This window comes from Bombyx mori, chromosome 13, assembly GCF_030269925.1.
Source record: "Bombyx mori chromosome 13, ASM3026992v2".
Lineage (NCBI taxonomy): Eukaryota > Metazoa > Arthropoda > Insecta > Lepidoptera > Bombycidae > Bombyx > Bombyx mori.
The window spans coordinates 11,511,044-11,522,186 of NC_085119.1; the positions used below are offsets into that span (position 1 = coordinate 11,511,044).

Here is an 11,143-nt window from a genome sequence, read left to right on the forward strand (position 1 = left end):
TAATTGCATATATGTGAAACACGCGACTTCGTTTTCTATTTCTAAAATTAACAAATATAGTCCCGATAAACGGTAAATATTTTTGTTTTAGGTGGCAATAGTGAAATCAATTGTAATATTGATATTTAATAAAACAGTAATTCGTTAACAACTTTTATTACAAAATCAACAATCTTGTACCGACCTAGTACTTATTACAAATTTATAAAAAAAATTAAATAAGTAATAAAAGATACATAATAACACTAAACAACAATAATATTACAACCATCACAATTTTTTTATCACCAAATGGATTCATTCATTGATAAATTTTATAGTGTACTAGAAGTTTTGTTTGTAAATGGTTTCTGAAAGTTTATTATAAAGAGTTTACGACACTTTTACGAAATTGTCTCTGCTTAAACGCTCTATATTTATTTATTGCAATAGAAAGCCTCACATTTAATACATAATGTCCTATAATTTTACAGTTTTTAATCTAGGAATTGAGAATTTGAATCAAACAATGTTTTTCAAGGTTCAAAAACTTCGTAATTGTAGTTGGTAGCTTTATTCCACCACGGATTCTTGTTGGTACTTTTCGGCCTGGTAAATTGACCAGATGTATAAGCGGATGAAGTTTGTTTCGGAATGTAAATGTAGTTCTGAACTTTAGGAGCAGTGTTCTTTATAATCGGTTGTCTATAAGAACCTGTCAGTCCAGATTTCGTTGAGCCTGGTGTGTATACCGCAACGGCTTCAGAGAAAGGAGTTGCTGTTACTCCCAGGCCATGATTGTAGAGTTTCGCTCGAGAAAGAGCCTTGATCGGTTGGAGTGGCTTAAGTATTTGCTGTGCCTGAAGCACTGGCAATGGCGCTTCACAAACGGTTCCTTGAATTAGGGTATCTAAAGGTGCAGTATAAACCCTGAAGTTAATATCACTATAGTCCAATTCGGCTTCAAGGAATACAGCCATACGGTCTGACATAACCCATACATTTTTCTCATCATCAATTTTGACGTCTACGGGGAAAACAAGGCCAACGTCGTCTTTATCGGCAATTCCGATATTTTGAGGTTTGTAGGGCAGGGACGATCTCCAACAGCCGACAGCGTTTTGGTCGATCAAGTTGAAAAGCTGGACACCGGAGTCGTCCATTACTTTGGCTGTCGTATGACCGTCAGGACCACGTACTCCGACAACTGAGAAGTCTTTGTAGGAACCTTTCACTTTAGTTTCGTCTCTCAAGATACGGGTCGACACGGAAAATTCTGTGTGACTGCTCAGAGGTGAGAAGTACAGAGTTCTGTAACCATCGGCACCGATAGGAGACGCCGTGATGCCGAAGATACCTTCAGCTCCCCACTGGAAATTCAAGCCAGCGATATTGAAATCACCGACGAGAGGGTCGGGCATGAAATAGCTGTGGCTGAATCTCCATGACTTGTTCTGTTCCCACGAGTAAGCGATAAGACCATAGCCCAGTTCATCGGAGAAGTAGGCAAAGGTGTCCTCACAGCTGGTACCGATATCGAGAGCGATGTTGGCAATGAAAGTCGTAGAGACAATGTCTTCTGGTCGTAACACGTATTTACGGATGATTTGATCAGTGTTCAAGTCAAATACATTGAGCGTGTACGGGCACACATTTGTAACGTTGTCTGAAACGAGACAATAATAATAATAATAATAATAATAAATATTTAATAACAATCACGCCACTTTAACTGGTCCCGTGCTAAGTTCGTAAAGAACTTGTGTTACAGGTACCAGATAACGGAAATAAATGTAAGATTTTTATTATACACGTACATATATTTAATATACATCCATAAATAACTCTGGAAAAGACATTTATATTTATCATACAAATATCTTCCCTTGGCGGGATTCGAAACCGCGACCCCCTTGTGTAGCGACCATGTCACTTACCACTACACCAGACGATCGTTGACTAATGTTAAAATGGCTAATGAATTGTTTATTGTTATATGTAGAAGCATTATTAACAGTCCGTAATTTTTAACATTTTTGATACGCATTAGTAGATCTTCTGATAAATTCTTACCGGAGCCTATGGATGGGAACGTAAATATCGACAATCATCTTGAGATACCAGGTCAAAGTCGTATTTTAACAGTTCATCGCAGTAGAAATGGGTAGAGCAGTAATACCGTCTCATGCGAGCTTACAATACGCCGTACCACTACGGAGATAATAAGCTGAGGATCCTACCGATGGCACATAGGTCAAGAAAATTGGTATTGGAATAATAAAAAAATCCATCTTCTTACCGTATCCATAAGTGCCAACGTCTAATACCCAAAGACGATCACACTGGTCTGCTTTGACCCTGTATACAGTAGTCAGTCCTGTTTGACAATTGCCTAATTCGTTGCCTTCGAAGCTCGGGTAGGGCGTTAATTTCGGGGATGGTTCATATGGAGCGTCCAGTGGAATGTAATTCAAAGTAGCTGGAATACCTGAAATTTAGTGTTACTTAATTAGTATTTTGTTAGGTTTTTGCAACTTCTCTGTGATCGTAACCAGTACTGATATGTTTTATTTTATAGTTAGCTTGCTGGCAAGTGATGAAGGTCTGACGATGGGTCGAATATTGGGGCAGGTAGTACTTAGAAAAGTAATTATTGGTATAGTTGGAACGGATAACGTTCTCATAACTGGTAATCGCTTCCCTAGAGACTTTAACCTCGTCTCAAAGTGGGTAGCGACTTTTACACCGTGATTTTTACGGTTTCTTTTAGCGCAGGTAGACTATAAGTCTTTACTTTATGTTTATTACAGTATAGACGGGTGAGCGATTTTACAGCACATCTGGTATAAAGTGGTTATTTACTATATGATATACGTGAATGCCGCTATCCGTCTTGCGACACGAGATGGCAGTTTCAAGTGCTTTGCTAAATGGTTACGTAGTTTTCCAAAAGATATTTGAGGTTCCTTAAAATTTAAAATAATGTTTCATAAAATATTTAATAAAGTGCCTGATTATTTTGGACGTATAACCGTTTATAACATGTTTAATTTGTGTAGGAGTCAATATAAAATATAAAAACATTAACTGTCTAGTGTTAGACATGAACTTGACATTGTTATGTGTAAATATGTAGATATGCGTTACGTTATAAACCTGTATATTATTATATCCTTATTATAAATATTCATAGCGATAGTTTTACGAATAATTTGCCACAAACATGTGCTCGATTAAGCTATACAGAACTGTGATTTGGTTTTCAAATTAGCTGATATAGGGTTTTGATTTTTATTTCATAATATTTTATTCGAATTCTTATCTTCTCATCTTCATAATCACCGATGATTTGCTTATGTTTAATAATTGCGTGTACCGAATTCATTTAACGAGTTAACCTATGGCCGTGTTATATTTTATGACATTATCCTTATGATTTTATCACCTTGTCGTGATAAAACCGCTTTCTTAGCCCACCTAAGCCGTAAAGCCGTTTATAGAGCCCATTGGTAGCTCAAAGCGTTTAATATACACGTTTCTTCTGACTATAGCCATGTAAAATCCTCGGACCGTAAACACTAATTACGGCTTTTTAAATTGTTTACCTTTATTTAGTCTGCAAAATGCCAGACCGAATTTTTAATAATCTTAGAAAGTGACAAGTTAGCGGCACTAATTCAATTATTCTCATTATTTTTTTGTTTTGTTTTATAATGACGGCAACCGTTATTTATATAACGCATACGTGCAAAACAATCTACGAATAGTAACTACAACATCCGTAAAATGAAATTAAAAAGTGCATCTGCTATGGCCTAAAAACATTTTATTTTTTCTAAGGAACCTAATTTGTTCACGCCCATCTTCCACGATGAAGGAAACATTTTGCATTATAATCATATCCGCAATAGTTATATATTCGTTTGGCTATCGACATTGCTGCTATTATTTCTTGGTCTATTTCTGTTGTGAAGCAATCATCTACTCCGGATTTAGAGAAGAAATAGCTGTGATAGAATGAAATTGACCACATGTCTCAAGGCGGATCACAGTATTCACAATTTATTTTTATTGCATAGATGGTTGAACGTTCTCATGGTCTACTTGGTGTTACGTGTTCAACGAAGCTCACAGGCATCACAAACATAAATTCCACAACGCACCTTGAGACATGAGTTCTAAGGTCTTAGTTTTGACAGTACAACGGCTGCCCCACGGAAATAGATAGGGTGGTGGTACCTACCCGCAAATTATACTTTTGCGAGTTTGATTTGTATTATACGATGTTATTATCTCACCGTCGGAAGACAATCACGAAGGTAATCGTGAACATTTGTTGGGAACGTATTTCATTAGAAAAATTAGTACCTTCCTGCAGGATTCGATCACCGTAGCATCGTTTGATACGAATGCATCGGGTATCTTACCCTTTAAACCACCACGACTTCATATAGTTGTGATGTGTATGGACTCCGACAGTCACTTAATTTTAATTGAGTCGTATTTCTTAGACTCTGTTGTGGAACGAAGCATATAAAAACAAACACAAAAAAAATTACAAAGAAATACACATTTTCTCTTCTGAGGAGGTGACACCCTTTCGCAATGTGATATCTAATGAATAAACATGTAGGTAATATGTTGATGAGTAGGTTCGAAAATTTTAAATTCGATTTCCATGTTCACGTAACATTTTTAAATTGCATTCTTCAATCAACTATCAGCAGAACATATTGTTGTGAACATGCCTTAGTTTTCTGTTTCGTATACAGCTGAACGACTCACCATCCCATCTGGTGTTAAGTGGTAACCGAAACCATAGACACCACAATATGGATGCCACCACTCACATTGACACATAAAATCTAAGTCTCAATATTATTAAGTGTCTAGTGTCTAATATTAACTATGTGTATAGTAGTTAATATAGTAATTATATTATAGAAAATTCAAACAGTCTTGTCAAAAGTGCATAATTAATTGATAAATATTTCTTTTATTATTACAGTACGGTAGCAAAAAGTAGGTCTCGAAATTTTTACTAACTAAACTTAGTCAATAAAAATACATTTGTAGTTATTCAATTTAAAACTAATTCATTCTTTGAAGCAAAAAGTAATTATTCAAAAATAAAAGGTCAAATTCGAAAGACGAGATAAGAAATATGAGCAGAAAATAAGATGGTAATGTTATTAAATCTCATTAGAAGCAGTTCGTGGAAATAAAAAATTGCACGAATATCCCAATGGAAGTTACTTAATACCCAATCCGTTGACATTAAAAAAAACTAGATTCTTAAAAACTAGTTTTATGCCTATCGTCTTTAGAAATGGCTATAGCGTCTATATACCTGGATGTATGTTCGATAATCTAGACGATTGCATTTTAATAATTAGATCATTGCATTACATTGGTAGATGGTATTGGAATGTCTATGGGCTCCAGTAACCACTTAACACCAGGTGGGCTGTGAGCTCGTCTACCCATCTAAGCAACAAAAATGAAAAAAAAGAATTTCAAAAGTCTTCCACTTATTTATAGATTTTTTATTTTTATTGCTTAGATGGGCGGACGAGCTCACAGCCCACCTGGTGTTAAGGGGCTACTGGAGTCCATTGACATCCACAACGTAAATGCGCCACCCCCTTGAGATTTAAGGTCTAAGGTCTCAGTATAATTACAACGGCTGCCCCACCCTTCAAACCGAAACGCATTACTGCTTCACGGCAGAAATAGGCAGGGCGGTGGTACCCACACGTGCGGACTCACAAGAGGTCCTACCACCAGTGTGAAGTAGAATAGAAATAGAAGACGATTAATTTGATTTTAAATAAAGGAGTACAACCCCTACAACAATTGAACAGAAAGACTATTTTTACTCTTAGTTAGTTTACTCTTTTTTACTACTGAATATCATTTGTTATATTTTAAGTAAGGCAATGGAAATTCATGACGCACTTTTTCGATCCGATACATTTAAAATTCACTTCAATATTTTTAGGTCAAATTAATTTATAGAATTAATCTTAAGACCCTGCTTAATTAGGTGGGCTATTATAAAAATAATCGTTTGTTATTGATCTTAGAAATATATTTTGGCTCGTTAAAACTGATGATCGCCTCAGGGTTCGGATTATTGTTTGGTACAAGTTGATTGAAATTCAACCGTCAAAACACAGTGGTCTTTGTACTAAGGTCATCCACTGCTGAGGTTATATTAAACTACGTCAACTAAAACTATAGTAGGTGTGGTCAGTTTTAAGACAAGCTACAATTGACTTTGGCCTAGATATTGCTTTAATGAAGTGTTCCAAAAAAAAAAAAACCTAGCTACAATTAAATAATTACATTGTGCAAAAATAGCTGTTGTTTTTTGTTTTCTTTGATCCTTATTGTATACTATTTATTACTATGTTTTTATTGTTTAATTTTCAAACAGTGGGTATCTGGCACACCCTTTGTTCTTTTTCTCTCTCTTTTAGCTGTAATAAGTTACTACAAAAATATTTTATTAAATATTTTATACCGATATTCATGTGCGCTTAGTAAAGTTATAAATAAATTTTATAATCTACATATAAATAAAATTAAAGTGTCTGTTTGTAGTATTGAAATAACCGCTTTTTACTACATGCATATGAATATATATACGGTACATACACCAAAATAGCATTATTTACAATTTTTGTCTGTCTGTCTGTTTGTTTCGGCTAATCTCTGGAACGGCTGGACCGATTTTGATGAGACTTTCACTAATAGGTAGCTGATGATATAAGGAGTAAGGCAGGCTACTTTTTTTAGACTAGCTTTGCCCCGCGACGTCACCCGCAGTTATTGTCGTACCGCGCGCAACATGGCGGCCTTCGCCTATCAATCAATAATAAAATTTAATGTTTCCGAAACGAAGCGAGGCCGGGTCGCTAGTAAATTATGTAAATACAGTACTCGCCCATTTTTTTATATTCTACAGAACTATTTTTTATGAGTATGATATGAAATTAATACTTTTAGACGATATGCATCGAAGAAATAAAAACAAATGAAATAAACTTGAAACACACACAACAAAATTGCTTATAATAAATACACAAGCTATAAGATTGTAGTCGGCAAAAGAAATCGTAGCGTTGTATTTCTTAAAATATTATTACCGGATAAAGTGTAACAACAGGCTTAATATCTATCCAATCATAATTATGTTGATTAACCTAATCACTGCTATCAAGCGTGCGTCGGTTCTAAGTGAAGTGCAAAGCGGTGAGATAGTGAATTACATTAACGACGTAAGGCCATAATATTTCATAATAAACAAAACAAACAAAAAGAGTCGCGTATGTGCGTACTTATGTATGCATTAAGTTTTCTTGGGGTGATTTATTATTTTACCAACTCAAATATCACAAAACTTATTTTTTTAAGGTATATTAATATCTAACATATTTAAAGCATCAAATACCGAACCATATCTTTCACATTAAAATATATTATATTTTCGTCAAACTCTAAGTCTCTATTTTCAAATGCACCAAAAAAAGTATAGATTTGAAAATGTAAAAGTGTAGAATACATAATTCGTCGAGAAGTTATATTTATAAAAATTTATTTTAATTGCACGTCTGTAATTAACGAAAGTGGTGGTCTCGCCATTTTATTAAAAATTATTTCAATTCAATTAAAAATCATTTCGATAATTTGTAATTTGCATTTCTACGAAATGTGTCCGGTCCACAGAAGAACTACATACGAATGAGCCGTCTAAAATCATGTCACAAAGCCTTACACCACCACGTAAAAGGTAATTTAGTTTAAATGATTATCTAACTCGTCCACGGAGTTTAGAAAACACCTAGTTTATATTCTGGACTCATAGTTCCAAATACCGTCTTCACACTTTCATTCTTACGTTTATTCGTCAATTTTGATTATGCAATGAATGATTCATGTGTTAAAATCGAGTGAGGTTTGTTTACATTTTAAATTATACTGCATATAATAAATTCACATTGAATATGGTGCGTTAAAATAAGATAAATTAAAATGTGGGTCGTTTTTAAAATCTACTTCGGAATAAATTGTGTAGATTTAAATGTCAGTTGTAAATACAAAAATCGATGAAATTTGTGACAGTAGTTTTGAAGATAATTATTAAAAATACGCAGTTATTAGGTTCCTTGTTATCAAACGAATAATATGTAATAAAATTGTTATAAAGGTATTATATCGATAAAATTTATAAAATAAGTAACTCATACTGCATACCCTACTGGTTTACATTTTCATTTTACAATTTGTATTGTCAGGCCAAGTTCAAAAATTGTTATTGTTATAAACTTTATTGTTACTATATTGTTATAGACTTTAAATATTGGTTTCGATAAAAAAAGCGCCTGAAATTATTTCAATGTAATTTTAGTTTTATTTTAGCCAGTTGTAGGCCTGTTTAAATTTTTACTCTTCTTGCAGTCGGATATAACGTGTCATAGAACTTGAGACTTATGTTCTCTTTTTGATCACATAATAGATAATACGACATCCAAAGCAACTGACAGCACTGTGGTATTCACAAATTTTAAACTTACGACTGAACATGCCTAGACTTGGAGCGATATAAAACAGCGTGAAAAGATTTATAGTTTTGGTTATTAATAGTAAATTTGGATAATAGTTTTGGTTTAAATTGCACATGAATGTTTTGCTATCTTTTATCGTCTGCTGAAATTTTTTGATCACTTTTTGAAATAGCTGATCCTAAAATGAGTATGTATGCTAAGTTCTCTATAGCTGTTCATTACAAGTTTATGTTTTAATTAAAAATATTTTACGGTTTAATAAAGCGAAATCAGGCCGTAAACGTTTTTTTAATTAAACTGTAACTGTAAATCTTACAACTCGCGATAATCAAAGAAAAATATTAGGTAATATTTTCATTTCTAAGCAACTCGCGATAATCAAAGAAAAATATTAGGTAATATTTTCATTTTTAAACAACAAATTTTGCTACGCTTAGGTGTTTAACCACGTTTTGGGGCGCTCGAAAAAAAAAAAGAATGAATTAACTATTAATCAATTAGGAGATTGTTGCGTTGCGTTGTTGACTCAGAGAAAACAATATAATAATGTTTAGGTGATTTAATTTTAAGGACATTGATTCTAGTGATTTCGAAATTCGTGTTAAATATTTATAGAGACAATTAGTCTCAAGGCGCTTTTTTTATTATTATTTAGATGGGTGCTATTTTGATCGCTTAGATGATGGTGGGCGCATAAGATGAAAATTCAAAAAGGAATGCTAGACTACGAGTATTCTTTTATGCTTTTTTTTTCTATAATGTAAGAAGCAGTTATATCGAAAGTGCCAAGAAGTTGAAATTAATGTAAGACATTAGACTAGTAAATAAGGTTTTCTATTTGGATGAAATCTTAGATGTAAAAATAACGAAATTGAAATGTGATAAAATTGAACAGGGATAACTTGGACTAAAACACGCGCGATCATCCGTCCCCAAATTAGATTTCCCTGTGTTATGGGTACTTGAGACTGATATACGTAATTATGTACTTTTAAATACATACACATTAAATTTAAAGTACAGATAAAATAACGTAAATCTTAAATTTTGGAACCAATTGTTATGTGGGAATTATCAGTTGGATATATAGCAGAAAAAATATTAGCCATAAATCAATTCGACTTCTGAAGAAGCTATGATCAAAGTTCTTTTAACTAAAAATAGGCTTTATTTTTATCTCAAGCGAGCCGACTTATGGATCAATTGTTTTCTTTCAATTTAAGATCGATAGTTGAAATAATTATGTAAACATCTTAATCAAAATCTAGCTAGTACATACCTGAGCGCCACCTAGGAACGCTGACGAACAATTTGTTCCTCCACCTTTCGATACCAACGGGCAGTGCGTTCTCTGGTATCAGAGCACCAGTCCTGAGAGCCTGCTGCTTCGAGAACTGGTCCGGGTAGTTCCAGTCGACCACGTTCCACGAGAATATTTCTTGGAGCTTTATCGTTGCTGATGCTAGTGAGACTAGCCCACAGAAAACTAAAAACTTCGCTGCCATTTTATTTACTCTGAAAGATTACAAAACTGTGTTCTACCAAATTAATGTCTTACACATTTTACAACTATGGCACATTCACAATTCAAGAGAGCTAATTATTTACTTTAATACGCATATAGTTCTGTTGCGTTTAAGAAAATTTCGTATTTAAACACTACTCTGCCGACTTAACCTAATAGGTGTATGGCTCTAATAAAGAAAAAAAAAAAGAACACTACTCTGACACTACGTTTGTTAATGGTTGTTTAGAAGAGAATACAACACATAGCAAGTGGTTTGAGTTAATTTATATAAAGCCTGGAAAACATATCTTAGGTTTAATCACAAAAAAGTCGTAGTTTGCGGAACTTATTATGGAGGATAATCGCGTGTAAAAACCCATGAATCTTGCCATAAGGACAATAGAGTCTTATTATTATAATCGAATCGCTAATATATCAAGCAGTTTTTATATTTCTATTATCACAAATGCACTGATAAAAATGAAAGTACTTTTTTCTGTATCTAAATAAATTTATAATAATTATAACGCACTTAATGTAGTACAGTGAAGTTATAAATTATAGTGAATAAATAATATAATCGGTATTCACCAAAACTAGCCTATGTTCGCGGCAGCTTGTGTTCGACTGAATGTGTTTGAGCCACCCTCTACTTATAAAACGAAGCGCTGGCCTGGCCCTCTCCTACCAAGCTTCCGATCAACCACGCAGCCGGCCTGAAGCATTTCATTCACTCAATCGTTTGACCAGATACAAATTATAGGCACTGTTGCGTAAGTTAAGTTCACGTCGCATTCAGATTTTGTTTTTTAAACAGAAGATTGAGACACGATTGGGAAAAAAGCCTCCATTATATGTTTTTTCAAATAAAATAAAAATATAATTTACTTTTGTAGTAAATGTATGGTTTTATTAATTAATATTGGAATAATTAGCAAAGGCCATTTGCGGTTGATATATTATAAAAATAGTAAGATAACTCTAAGCCTTGGTATTTCCCATCAATAAATTACGTTATAGTCAATTATTCAATTTACGAATAAAATATTTATTAACATATTTATTTGTATGAAATATTAGATATAAA

General features: G+C 33.6%; 1 protein-coding gene across 2 annotated transcripts; it reads right to left on the reverse strand.

Annotated features, from left to right (window-relative positions):
* Nucleotides 1-140: 140 nt before the first annotated feature.
* Nucleotides 141-10,666, reverse strand: Y-y (yellow-y). Of its 2 annotated transcripts, none has more exon segments than NM_001043969.1 (4): nt 141-1,645; nt 2,279-2,467; nt 9,829-10,064; nt 10,648-10,666. In NM_001043969.1, coding segments are annotated over 3 exon segments (1,545 nt in total). In that variant the 5' UTR covers nt 10,055-10,064; nt 10,648-10,666; the 3' UTR covers nt 141-515.
* Nucleotides 10,667-11,143: the final 477 nt, after the last annotated feature.

Excerpts from the sequence above, each read along its gene's own strand:
- Y-y (XM_062671643.1), bottom strand. The coding sequence starts at position 10,054 with ATGGCAGCGAAGTTTTTAGTTTTCTGTGGGCTAGTCTCACTAGCATCA. Across the intron at positions 2,468-9,828 it reads CGTTCCTAGGTGGCGCTCAG|GTATTCCAGCTACTTTGAAT; the intron begins GTATGTACTAGC and ends ACTAAATTTCAG. Across the intron at positions 1,646-2,278 it reads CGTTGGCACTTATGGATACG|ACAACGTTACAAATGTGTGC; the intron begins GTAAGAAGATGG and ends GTCTCGTTTCAG.